The sequence below is a fragment of the Myodes glareolus genome, chromosome 9, assembly GCF_982192425.1.
Source record: "Myodes glareolus chromosome 9, mMyoGla1.1, whole genome shotgun sequence".
Taxonomy (NCBI): Eukaryota; Metazoa; Chordata; class Mammalia; order Rodentia; family Cricetidae; genus Myodes; species Myodes glareolus.
The window spans coordinates 46,212,403-46,226,711 of record NC_142034.1 but is presented as its reverse complement, the minus strand read 5'-3'; the positions used below and the strand labels follow the sequence as shown (position 1 = coordinate 46,226,711).

General features: G+C 41.4%; 1 protein-coding gene across 1 annotated transcript in view; it reads right to left on the bottom strand.

The window, feature by feature from the left end:
• Positions 1–14,309, bottom strand: part of Efcab5 (EF-hand calcium binding domain 5) — a 113,041-nt gene that overhangs the window by 31,629 nt on the left and 67,103 nt on the right. The window contains exons 13-17 of the mRNA XM_085695367.2: positions 13,848–14,062; positions 12,710–12,866; positions 5,903–6,192; positions 1,640–1,809; positions 478–706 (exon numbers count right to left, since the gene is read on the bottom strand). Coding sequence (XP_085551493.2) covers positions 478–706; positions 1,640–1,809; positions 5,903–6,192; positions 12,710–12,866; positions 13,848–14,062 — 1,061 coding nt within the window. The remainder of the gene's footprint in view (positions 1–477; positions 707–1,639; positions 1,810–5,902; positions 6,193–12,709; positions 12,867–13,847; positions 14,063–14,309) is intronic.

Sequence of the window (14,309 nt, the reverse complement as noted above, 5' to 3'; positions counted from 1 at the left end):
TGCTGCCCACAATAGTTTGGATCTTCCTACAGCTATTAACAACCAAGATAACCTCTACAGACAGGCCCATGGGCTAACCTAATCTACATAATCCCCATGGAGACTCTCTCCCCAGTTAGTCTGGTTGTGTCAAGATAACAGTTAAATCTACCCAGCACACCCTTCTACATGTTCACTCCTGTTTTGTGGATCTCAGGGGGTTAGTCATTGGTTCTGTTACAAAGCATCATTTTCTCTTCCTATGCTTAGTGCTAGGAGAAATATAAACAATATTCCCAGAGAGGCTCGAGTATGGATGTGTCCAAGTCTTTCCCAAATTATAAGGAATATGTCAAAAGCTGAGGATAAGGGCAACAGAACAAGCATGGCGACACTGTTTACCTACAGCTTTACTCTCCGTCCCGGCTTTCGGGTTGACTTTGAAGACGTATAGACAGAGAAGCTCTTGACTCCTGCTCTTGTAGACTTCTAACTTACCTGATAGAATTTGATCTCATGCGGTAGGAAGATGTTTATTTCATGAGGATCACGAAGAGTGTCAACTGCCAGGACCCCAAAGATCCTCATATACACATCCTGAAGAGGCAGAGCCAGGAATGAACCATTATGCTCCTTCTTACTGCGAGAATTATTCCAGAAGAAGATATTCCCATGGTGCTGAACTTGTGGGACATGGATTGGCTTGCCTTCATCCACTACTGTAAAGCTGTTGAAAAGGGATTAAAAAGGATAGGGAAAAGTCACAGGCTTTAGATTAAACCACAGAGAAGACAAAATATAATCTTCTATAATTCTAAGCATTATATGTGGGGGAGATAGATCAAGTAATATCACCGGTTTAGAGGGTCTGACTTGGAAAAATTAAAAATAAATCTTGGGGCTAGAAGTAGTTGAAGGTAGAGACCATGTGTGTGGTATGTGCGAGGCATGCAGTTCAGTCTCCAGTACTACGGAAGAGAAACAGAAATAAGGAACCAACCTCAGATTCTAACGAGGTTCCAAATTATAGAGCCAACATTGTAAAACCGAGCCCCTAAACGGTAAACCATTTCCAGAATGAGAAATGATCTGGTAAAACCAATTAGGGTCATGGGGCTTGAGTGATGGATCAGCAGTTAAGAGCACTGTTTCTCTTTAGAGGACCTGAGTTCGATCCCCAGAACCCACATGATGGCTCATAACTCTAGTTTCAGGGGATCGGATACTCTCTTCTGGCCTCTACAGGCACCAGACATGCAAGTGATGTGCAGACAGACATACATCCCAGAAAAATACCCATATACACAAAATAAGTAAATTGATAAAAATACAACAACAACAACAACAACAAAAATCACTTAGGACTGGAAGTGCATCAGGTCCCATTCTGGAAGCGCTGGTGACTTAGTGACAGTTCTCTCTTGAGCAAATCACTAAGGTTCAAAGCCAATTCACTTCAGAGAGGAAAAAACTGTTTTAGAAAGATATACCCAGAGCCAGGCATGGTGGCACAAACCTGTAATCCGACTTGTAAGGTAGAGGCAAGAGAATCAGGAGTTCAAGGCTAGCCTTGATTGCACAGGGAGTTGGAGGCCAGCTTGAAGTACATGAGACCTATCTTTAAAATGAATAGAAAGAAACAGACTCTTCAAGTTCTTACCTGATTCCCTTCATGTCCCTGTAGAGCACTTTGTTCAGGACAAATGGAGCATCATCTAGGGTACAAGCCACATTCCTCAAGAGAACGTCCCCTCTTTCTGGCAGGAGTATGTTTTCTTCTAAGAGGGAAATGTGAGCACTGATCTTCTTATTTCCATGAGCCTCAGCATCCTGGGACAAAATATTTCTGATCATGGATTTGTATTTGTCAAGGGCTACAGAGCTCCCCTAATCCCTTTGCTAGCCTATTTGGGAATCTAGCACCAATAATTTCATTGAATAAATGATACCGATATTACCGACCATGGGCAGTGGAAAAAAGACATTGCCCTTCAAGCCTGACTTGTATTAGTGGAATGAGTGACTTATATGTAGTTAGGTTGCTTTACTAAAAATAAACACAACCCAAACCGCAACAAAACCCCTTAACTCTAATCAAATTAAAGGTTCAAAACTTAGATCCTTTAGAACCACGATCCTAGTGAGGTGAGGGCCTCAGCAAAGCGTATTGATTTCCGAGGGCGTTGCAAGAAGATGGCTTCGTCCTACTCATCTTTCTTTCTCCATCCAAACAGGAACGGAAAAGCAAAGCTCCTGAGGATCTGCTCTAAGTTTTAAAAAGATTTCTTTACTTTTATGTTATGTGTATGGCTGCTCTGCCTACATGCATGTGTGTGCTCCACATGCTTGCCTGATGCCAGCAGAGGCCAGAAGAGGACATTAGCTCTCCTGGAACTGGAGTTACAGATGACTGTGAGTCACCAGGTGGGTGCTGGGAACTGAAGCTGAGTCCTCTGCAAGAGCAGCCAGTGCACTTAATAGCTGAGTCATTTTCCGGCCTCAAGGAATTCCTAACCGTCTAGATTTCATCGGGGACATTTCAGGAAAGAGTTTCTCGGAGATGAAGACTTAGAAGATTAGGTTTTGCTGTGGCATTCATCCAAGTTTGTTTTTGTTCTTTCTTCTTTCACCCATTCTTTCCCGCCACCCTCATGGCCTCCTTTCTGTTTTCATGCTACATGTGACCCTTTGCATTAGCCTCTCTCTCCTCAACACTTCTTGTTCCCTTCTTGTGGTCTCTCATTTAGTTTCACAGTCTGTACTCACTCCTGTGATGACTATTCTTGATGTCAACTTGACTACATCTCGGATTAACCAAAACATAAGATGCTGGGTACACCTGTGAAGGATTTTTCTTGGTTTAATTATTTGAGGGGGAGCCCCACCCTAAATCTGGATCCTTTGAGGAAGATCTAGCTTAAATCTTGGCCCCAACTTCTAGGAACAGCCTATAAACGACACGGAACAACAAAGCATTGCTCTTTGCCCGCCGGCTCTCACTCCTGCTGGCAAGCTCACTTCTTCACTGGTATTGGAGTCTATTTCTCCGGGATTCCAGTGGAAACTGAAGACCAGCTGAGACATCCAGCCTCATGGACTAAACAGTTACTGGATTCTTAGGCCTTTCATTGGCAGACAGTCATTGTTGGACTAGCTGGACAACAGCCTGTAAGCCATTCTAATACCCCTCCCCCACACATCTTTTGTCTGAGACAGGTTCTTTCTATGTAATCCTGGAGCTCACTACGAAGACCAGGATGGCCTTGAACTCACAAAGATCCTCCTGCCTCTGCCTCCTGGATGCTGGGATTAAGGGTGTGTGCTATCCTATATGTATATGTGTGTGTGTGTGTGTGTGTGTGTGTGCGTGTATGTGTGTGTGTGTACTGTCAGTTCAGTTTCTCCATAGAACTCTGAGTAACACATTCCCTTTATTCATAGATACATATTATTAAAAGTTAGGCTCTGCTTATGAGGGAGAACAAGCAATTCTTATCCTCTGGAGTCTGGGTCACATCATTTAATATTTCTAGAAAGCTCCATTTTTCTGCAAATGTCATAATTTATTTATAGTTTAGCAAAATTCCATGAGTATCTGTGCCACAATTTCATTATCCATCATTCTACTGATAGTCCTCTAGGCAGCTTCTATTTCTCTGCCGTTGTGAAAAATGTAGGAATGAATGTGAACATGCACGTATCTCTGTGGTAGGGTATAAAGTTCTTTGGTGTATGCTCAGAAGTAATACAGCCGAGCCACATGGTGGTTCTGTTTATTAGTTTTTTGAAGAACATCCACACTGATTTCTATAGTGGCTGCATTAGTTTATATGTTCATCAACACTGAATAAAGCCTCCTCATCAGCTTTTGTGGCCATTTGTTTAGTGATGGACAAGTTGTTCTTTCACCTCTACACACAAACCCTGGCATACTCCCCAATAATAAAAATGAACTTTAAACAACTAAAAATTATTTTTTATGAGTAAATTATTCCACAAGCATCATGCAAAGTAAATGCAGCCTGCACTATTGCATATCTCCCTACTGGCATTTTTCATTATCATTCAATTATCTAGTCTTGGCATATTTGATTCTCAGAACAAATATGTTTCCAGGATATAATTTAAAGCACAAATAATAAAAACCCAGAGACAGATATTGGGGTTCAACCAAAAGCCAGAAAAGCAAAACAACCAAATTACTAGAGAGTCTCACCTCTCCCAAGGCTAGACAACTGCAGACTAAGCAGATTTTGCAGTCAGAGCCTCTCTCTCCTCCAATTTTATGTTTACTTTAGTACTGGGATTAAAGGTGTGAGGCACCAACACCTGGATTTGTTTCCGCATTGATCTTGTGTAATCCAAGGTGGCCTTGAACTCACAGAGCTCCAAATGCTTCTGACTCCTAAATCCTGGGATTAAAGGCCTGTGCCACCACTTCCTGACCTCTAGTGGCTTAGCTTTGCCCTTCTGATATTCAGGCAAACTTTATTTATTAAAACATAAATAAAATATCACTATATTTCCCATTTTTGTCTAAAATAAAAAGAGGGTTATAGCTAATATAAGAGAAACTATATACAATAAGTACAATAAGTATATGCAATATATACAGAAAATAATTATATCAACAATGTCTAGTCATTTGCATTTGACAAATCTAGAGAAAATACTCCATGTCTATCCTTTCTTGGTGAGTCCAAAGTCTTGTACCTAATTTACTTTCTATCATAACTTGTTTTCTGTGTCTGGAAAACTGTAACTATCTAGTCTTCAACTTCCTCAGAGACCAAAGAAGGAAATAATATTATTTGAGAAAGCGGGGAGTGCAAGCAAGTGACTTCTAAAAAATGTGAGAAATGACAGAAACTGCTGGATGCCTGGATAGTCACTCAAAGTTCCTCTGCAATGTTGGGGCATCCTTCTTTGGCCTATGTGTCTAGCATATTCAACAGACTTTTCTGTGAAACAGGATAGTCTGAAGGGCTCTCCCTCATTGTCTTGACAATGTTTGATAGTCACTTTGTTTTGTCTTGCTTGTCCAATTATGACAGCATACTGTCACCAGTCAAGGCAAGGGCATTTTCTTGCCCAGTGGCTTACTTTTGCCACAAAGAAAGTAAACTCCATGTAGAGTTTCTTTGATGCCCATTATCTTCTCTGAAGTAGATCGGTGCTGCCAGGAGCAGACATTGTCAGAAAAAAGAAGAAGAACCTATGTTATTAAAACATCTTAACTGCCATAGTCTGTAGATCTCTGAAGTATTTGAAGATGACCTGTCTATCTAAAATATATCTTTGTTTGACCTTGAAAATATACCTAATGAGACTACAAGTTCGATTATACTAGACGATTAACTACTAACTTGCATTTCCTTATTATCCAAAACAGTTGGCAATAATAAATTTCAAGGACTTGAAATTTGCATTTCATTGCTAAATGAGTGGTATAGACAATACTTCAAATAAGATTAGAAATATATGTACAGTATGTTCTAACAAGATCCCAGCTTTATCTTACTTAGCTTGCTTTATTTTTTATTTATATTTTAAAAGACAGAACTTTGCATAGCTCAGTCAAGCCTCAAATTCAGTATATAGCCAAGAACCATTTGAAATTCCGAGCTTCTTGGCGCTACCTTTTGAGAGTTGAGACAGCAAGTATGTGCCACTCATACTTGATTAATGAAGAGCTGGGGTTTGAACTCAGAGCTTCATACATGTTAGATACCCTAGCAATGGAACTACATTCCCCACCCCTCACTTAGGTTTGAGTCATTTATATTTTTTGTAATAAATAAATCATCTGTAGCATCACACAGTGATTTTTTTCAAGCAAAGTTTATGTGTTCCTCCTATGTAGCCACTGAAAATCATATACTGTGAGAAAATATTTCCTCTTACTTTACTTTAGAAAGCATACCTGGGTGAGGGCCCTAAAGGTCTCAGTATACACTGGCTCCAGGGACACCCCACTTGTCTCTGCAGCATGTTGGATCTGATGTAGCCATTTCCGTCTTGCACAATTCCTTAGGCCCTCAGTGTGACTCCTCTCTAAAGCACTCATCAGGAATTCCACAACACTGTCCAGAATTTGGTCTTCATTGCCCCTGAGTTCAGACACAACCAATTCTATGTACCTCTGAAATTGCTTTGAAGACAATTTGACTTCATGACCAGGATGGGACTTTGGAAATTGGATGTGCAGTTTAGCTAAAAGACGTAAGTGAGAAACAGAAAATGGACTGAAGTTTATTAACCTGAGAGAAAGCTGAAGCCCTCCCATGTATGTTCTATGGATTAGTGAGTACATTAAAGGAATTTCTGAGCACTGAGACTGACTTCCTGTATGAATTCAGTATGACTTCTACGCTGGCTATGTTTGTGTTTTAATTCTACCTCCAGCCAGGTGAATTCCTAGAGCCTCCTGCAACTCCTCCTGATTGTTTGTCTTCCAAATCCTATCCTTTTGCTCTTTGGCACTGTTCCTTGTGGCCACTCCTTTCCATTCCTACTTTTATAACCCCAAATAGATTTTATCACTTTATAGTAGGCTTACAAATAGTAAATGATTCATACATATTTTTAAAACTAAAAACACTACCTGTTGGGCTAGGACTATGTCTCAGGGGTAGTGGACTTGACTAGTATCCACAGAGTCCTGGGTTCAGTCTCCAGGACACACACATATACCACACACACACACACACACACACACACACACACACACACACATGCACCCCACACATATAATGCCACAAATGCACATACACACACCATACACATACAACACACACATCACACACACATATAATGCCACAAATACATATACACACACTACACACATACACAATATACACACATATAGTACCACAAACACACATATACACACCACACACATGCTACACACACATACACATCACACACACAACACACACACATAATACCACAAACACACATATACATACAACACACATACACACCACACACATACACATTACATCACACACATATACATATCACACACAAATACACACACCACACACTACATACACGTACAAATCACACACATATATAATACCATAAACACATATACACATCACACACACACACACCATACACACATATACGCACACATACACCATACACACATACACCACACACACACACACACACACCACACATTGCTTATACTTTCCCGGATTTAGGAGACTAAAGCAGAAAGAGCACGTGGTTTTGGAAACAGCCTGGGCTGCCTGAGATTATCTTGTTTTTCTCAAAAGGCCGAACTAAAGCAACCCACACAGCTTGTGTTATGCAATTCCATGATTCAAGTTCCTTCTTGAATCTAGCCTAGTTTCAAATCATACCTGCCCTCCGTACCATCGAAGAATGGTATTCTCTCCTTCTCATAGTTCCTGACCGCAGTTTGCATATATCTGCATCCGCACTTTAAAAAAGTTATTGTTCTACCATATATTATATTCCAGTCATAGTTTCTCCTCCTTCTTCTCCTCCTAGTCCCTCCCTACCACCTGTCCCCAGATCTACTCCTTCAAAAAAGGGCAGGCCTCCTGGGGATATCCACCAAACATGGTTATCAAGGCGCAATGAAACTAGGCCCCTCCCCTCAAAATAAGACTGAATAAAGCAACCCAGTAGGAGGAAAAGGGTCCCAAAGCAGGCGAAAGAGTCAGAGACAGCCCCCATGCCCACTGCTTTTTTTTTTAAAGCAAGGGGCTAGAGAAATAGCTCAGAAGTTTAAGAGCACTGGCTACTCTTCCAGAGGACCCAGATGTGATTCCCAGTACCCACATGGCATCTCACAACCATCTGTAACTCCAGTTTCAGAGAATCTGACACCCTCTTCTAACCTCCAAGGGCACAAGCCATGCATATGGTGTATATGCATACATATGCAAAATGCCCATATACATAAAGAATAAAAACTAAGTCCAGTCTAGGACTCACCAGCCCCAGGGCTCTCCAGGTCCAGAACTCTCCAGCTCCAGGACTCTCCAGACCCAGGACTCACCAGCACCAGGACTCGTCAGCCCCAGGACTCTCCAGACCCAGGACTCACCAGCACCAGGACTCGTCAGCCCCAGGACTCTCCAGGCCCAGGACTCTCCAGGCTCAGGACTTGTTTTTTCATTCAACATTAAATTACCAAGTCCATCATGTTATTTGTGTAGCTTTGACTTATTCATCTTAGCCACTGTATTCATTATGTGAGTGAGACATCATTGATTATTTGTTCTCCTGGCAATATGCATTTCATGTATTTTTAATATTTCACTCCTAGAAGCTGCATTATAAGCATTTTGGTACATGTCTCCTGGTGCATCTATGAAAGCATTTTGATATTTATTATATATTAACAAGTCAAACGGATGTGGTGGCTTATAATGATTGCTAACCTGATAGGACCAATAATTACCTTGGTAACAAAGTAATTGTTTGTTCTCTGGGCTTATCTGTGAGGGAGTTTTTAGATTGGGTTAATTGAGGCGACAGGGTACATTCCTTGAGCTAGATCACTTGAATTAAATAAAAAAGAGAAAGTGAGTTGAGTTCCAGCATTCACTCCTGTTCGCTTCCTGACTGTAGTAGCAATGACAATGTGCCAGCTACCTCCCTCTCCTGACACCACACTTTCCTCACCATGATGGCCCATGCCCCAAATTGAGAGTCAAAATAAACCCTCCCGTCTGTACGCTGCTTTGATAGGTATTTTTGTCACAGCAGAGCAGAGTATCTGATAGGGCACATGCCCCTTCCTTCTAAAGTGGGTCCTAGCTTTTCTCTCAAAATGTCTTCCTTGTGCTTTTCTTTCCCTTTCATGATGAGAATATCCATCCAACGCCATTTATTTGACAATTAAGAAACACTACCTGGAACTTGCAGTCATTTTATCATGTGCAAGCTCTTATTTCTGTAGTTAAACATTCATTGACTTTTAGCTTTTTAGCATCCACTGATTTTCTTCCTAGTGTTTGCAGTTACGGTTTTGCCTTGGGGAAAACCTTTAAGAGCTGCTTTAATAGCTGCTCGCGGGTTTGAGTGGGATCCATTGGAGTTTTAGAGGTAGAACATGTACTCCAGGGTCATACCAGCCAGGGCATTCTCTGCCTCTACTCAGAGTGGCTGGTTTAGTGTAGTATAACGCCAGGTCTTTTCTGTGTGTGTGTGTGTGTGTGTGTGTGTGTGTGTGTGTGTAAAGCAGAATCTCACTCTGCAGTCCTGGATGGCCAGGAACTTGCTGCATAGACTAGGCTGGACTTGAACTCCTGGGCACTAGGGTTAAAGGTGTTTGCCACCATGTCTGAATGCATGACTGAATGTGAGACTTTTTTGCTTGAGTGATTAGGTGGAGGATATTCCACTTTATCCTTGTTGACTTGAATGATCCTGAGATAATGTGAGTCTGAACCTGCTTACCACAAAGTAAAGGGTTGTATGACACTAGCACCAAAACAGAGAAGAGAGTGGAAAGCAAGAGAATAAGGAAGAACTGGACACCTCCTAATGTCATAATTTGAACCCCAAAACCTAGTTGTACTGTGAACTAGACCTGGACATTACATATGTGAGTGGATTCCTTTATTTTCTTGGAGTTGGGTCCTCAATGACTTGAACCAAAGTATCCGAAGTGTTTCACTCACTAAACAGATAAAAAGTACTTCACAAAGTCAGGTGTAGTGGGTGGTGCACACCTCTAATCTAAAAATTTAGGAGACAGAGGCAGGAGGATCTCAATGAGCTCAAGGCCTGCCTGGTTTACACAGTGAGATCCAGAACAGCCAGGACTAGAGAGATCCTGTCTCAAAAACAAAGCAAAGCAAAGAAAAACAAACAAACAAAAAAGTGCTTTGTGGTTCATCTTCTTACTGTTCTTTGTCAGCTCATCCCTTTCTCTCCTTAGCAATCTGATCTTCAGGCTATCAAGATGGGCAGAACAAGAGAAGCATCTGCTTTTGGTCAGAGAACGTCAAAGTGATACAGAGCAGAGTATCAGAGCTCACAGGTGCTGAGAATGGCATCCTTGGAGAAAAGTTTGGATGGGTTGTCTGAGCCTGAGCAGCGTGAGAGCCACAGTGGAAGAGCAACCATTAGCCTGTGTGGGTGAAAAGGTGGCTCTACAGAGAGATAGGTTAAGTTTGGGTGTCTAGGTCCCATTTAGATTCTGAGTGTTGAGAAGAGTGAAAAGAGCATCCAAATGGAAGACCATCAGAGTCACAGTCTGAACAAGATGCAGAGACTATTTATATTCAAGGGAACGCCAATGTGAGAAATCAGTCTTAGTAAGACTTCCAGGTAGCAGTCAGCTCTGTATCAGGAGCCAGGGCCTAAATGGGCTGAGGAGGGCATCTATGTGAAAAGGAGCCTTGGCGTGCATGCAGTGTTAGAGCCGAAGTTAGGCACGTCTATGGGGCTGATGTGAGAAGGGGAAAGGATCTATAAAAGTAGGAGGAAATAAGAATGGTTTCTGTTGTTTTGAATTGGACATGGAGGTATAGGTGTGAATTCAAGATTTTTAATATTAGTAGAGATGTGTTTTATATCCACATAAACATGCATGTGAATATGCAATTTTTCTACCTCTGTCTCCTGAGAAACCCCAGAGTAGTGCCTTTGGAGAAATGAGCTTGTGAATAACTTACATCTTGACTTATAAATACTACCCTTCAGTTAAAAAAAAAAACAAAAACTAAGGTAGTTCTTGGGGAAGCTGATTATTCAGGATGGAAACAGGCGAAGCCTAGAATATACCCGAAAGATCTCATATCAGAAAGCCAATGCATGCTCAAGAACGATGGAGACATTAACATGCTAGAGAAACCTGTCTACATTCCTTTAAAAAGGGAAAATACTTATCTGCACAGTGGTTCAGAAATCCTCAATGTTTAAGAATCTCAAGAAAAATCATGCTGAGTGCAAAGAAGCCTTACCTAAAAGAGTGTTTATCATATGATTCTGCTTTCATGAGACGCTAGACAAGAGAAATTATGGTAGAAAAACCCTCAGTGGTTGCCTTGGGAATTGGGCTGTGGGACTGCATGGGAAAAGGACAGCTTAGGCTGTGGGTGTATGGGCTTCATCACAAGTTTCTTTCAGACTGACTGTCCATTTGAACATGTTCACAATACAAAGTTGAGAGTGGGAGAGATGAGAGGACATAGAAGCCAGACACAAAGGACTAAATCTGGGTCAACACGAGCATGGAAACAATGATACGATTGGATTATAGCCACAAGAAACTGCGGCATGCTATTATAAACAAAAGGTGGGACAGAAGAGAAAAGTTCAAAGTACATTTACAAAATACTATTTATATACAGAAGAAAGTGACTTTAAAGTAGAAGGACTCAACAGAAAAACGTTGTTCTGAGAGTTATCATGTACCCCAGATTAGCTTTGAATTTGCTATGTAGCTGAGACCAGCCTCATTCTATAGATGTGTGCCATAAAGCCTTAGTTTATGAAGTGCTGGGAATCAAACTCAGAGCTTTGTGCCTGTGAGGCAAGCACACTACTTACTGGGCTATATATTTAGCCCAGCATATATCATTTTAATCAACTGATCAATGTTATCAACATAGGGTTTCTAATAGAGTTCAATAAGAATAAAACATTGATTATGTGTTCTGATACTGCCAAAAGATGAATAACCTGGGTTTAACCACAAAGAAACATCAGAGAAATCCGTGGGAAGAGCATACTATAAACAACTAGTTTACAACTTTCTAGAAAACAATAGTAGTTTTATGTCTGCTCGAGGAAATAAAAATATAAGAAAAAAAAAAAGAAAAGGAAGAGGAAAAAGATCAGTAAAGAGGCTGGGCAGTGGTGGCACAAGCCTTTAATCCCAGTGGTATAGGTCTGGTGGTATAGGCCTGCAATCCCAGTTACTCAGTGAACTGAGGCAGGAGGATTGAAAGTTCAAGGTTGGCCTAGATTACACAGCCAGTTTAAAGCCAGTCTGGAAAGCTTAATAAAACATTTAATTTTTTTTTAAATGGCTGGGTGGTGTTGGTGCACACCTTTAATCCCAGCACTTAGGAGGTAGAGAGAAGCAAATATCTGAGTTTGAGGCCAGCCTGATCTACAGAGTGAATTCCAGGGTGGCCAGGGCTACACAGAGAAACCATGTCTCAAAGAAAGAAAAAAATAAAAGAAGAAAATTTAAAAACTAAAGAAAGGGCTAGAAAGATACAGTTCAGGGTGCTTGGCCATCATACATAAGGCTGTAAATTCAATCCCAGGATTGAAAGGAGGAAAAAAATTAAATTAACAGCAGATTTGGAACAACCAATGTGCATACATCTCTCTCTCTCTCTCTCTCTCTCTCTCTCTCTCTCTCTGTATGTGTGTGTACATGTATGTGTGTTATATACATGTTTATGAGTGTGTGAACTTGTGCATGTGAAGGTCAGAGACTGATGCTGGCTGTCTTTCTCAATTCCTTTTCACTTTATTTTTGAGACAGAGTCACCCACTGAACCTGGAGCTCAGATTCTTGGGTCTCTGCCTCCCCAGTGCTGAGGTGCCTGACTTTTACGCAGATGCTGGGATCCAAATTCAGAGCCTATGCTTCTATAGCAAGAACTTTACCAACTGAGTCACTCTCCAGCCCCTATTGCTTGTTTCTGACTTTGTGTAAATGGCATAGAAATGAGAAACTGAAAGTTATTACTGCAACTTAAATAGGAAGATGCTAATATTTTACCTTTCTTCATAGATTCTCTCTCCATCCCCTCCTTATATGTGTACAAAAGATCATCAACTTCACTCAGATTCAGAAAGCCTGAGCCATTATTGTCCCACTTCTGAAAGAGGGCTTCTAGAAGAAGCACCCGTCGGATTTGGAAGGCGTTTTGTCTAACCTAGGACACAGATGGGAAAATAAGCACGGGAGATGCAGTCTTTTTGTGGCGGCAGGGGGTTGCATTTAAAGGAAGTGTAGCATCTCACTATTTTTTTTTAAGAAACAGCTTGCTTTGGTGCTAAGATATTAGAGGAAAATGCAGAGTCTGATTTTAATGCCCTAATTGCCATTTCCCTGTTTCTCGTCTCAACCAAAAACACACTGGAAATTGCTGTACAAGATCAAAACACTGGATTAGAAAGGGTAATACACTTTTGAGAGCACATCCTGCTGATCTACATTCCATATTAGGTTCCCAGCACCCACATCTGACAGCTCACAACTGCCTGTAACTGTAGCTCCAGGGGGTCCAAAACCTCTGATCCTCATAGACACTTAGACTCATACATGCACGCACGGTAAATAAAGTATCTTCTGGCTAAGGAAAGGGGATGGCATCTGAGGAGTCCAAAAGGATATCAAGCCTTGAATAAACTCAGTGGGACTAGTTCCTACATTTCTCACGAGACAGCGTATGCTGCTCATTTAAGGCGATGTGTGTGAATGTGAGTACTTATCACTCAAGAAAGCAGTAAGTTCTTAGGGAATGTGTGCCACTGGGGGCCATGAACACAAATACATACTCAAGGCATAAACATATCCCTAAAGTCTATGTATTGGCATATCTGCTCACATGGCAGCCAGTATGCACACAAATTGTCACATCTCCATCTATCTGTACCTCGGGCTTCAGAGAATAGAAACAAAGCTGCACCCTGAGCCATCTCTTGCCAGAAGCAATCATGTCATTTTTAGGAAAGTGCGTTCTCTGGAGTGTGATCTTGACAATCAAAATGGTATTTAGTGGCTATGCTGGTGGAAATAAAGTGGTACACTTGGTCGTACGTTTTTAAAGAGAGTGTAGTAGGAGCAACTGAAGTTGGGAGATTTATGGATAATAGGGACCTTACTTGCTGCGTTGGTAAATAATATTACCCACCTGTTCTAAGACTTTCATTTTCTCTTGTTTTGTTTCAAAATAGTTCTTCTGTAAAAAGGAGGCGAGACTCTGGCTGACAGTCAAGGGGGTATCTTCACCGACGAATGTCTCGAGGAGCTGCACAAACTGGATCAGATTGAGGGACACTCCATCAAAGGCACTCCTCCCTTTTATCTCCTTGTAAGTCTGAATATTCCTAATAATTGCATGGAGGTCTGCAAAGCAGGGCAATGCATCAGACAGTAAAGTAAATGCTTCTCTCGATTTTAGGGGGAAAAATTTAAGTCCCTGCCATGATAGAAACCCGCCATCGCTTTGTTCTGGAGTAGGGGATTGGAATACGGCTTTACTCATCCTAGACATGGACAGTGTCACTGAGCTAAACCCTGCCTCCAGCATCCACTGGTTCTGCCTTTCAGGAATCCACACTCCATCCATGACGACAGCAGCCATAGTTTTCTC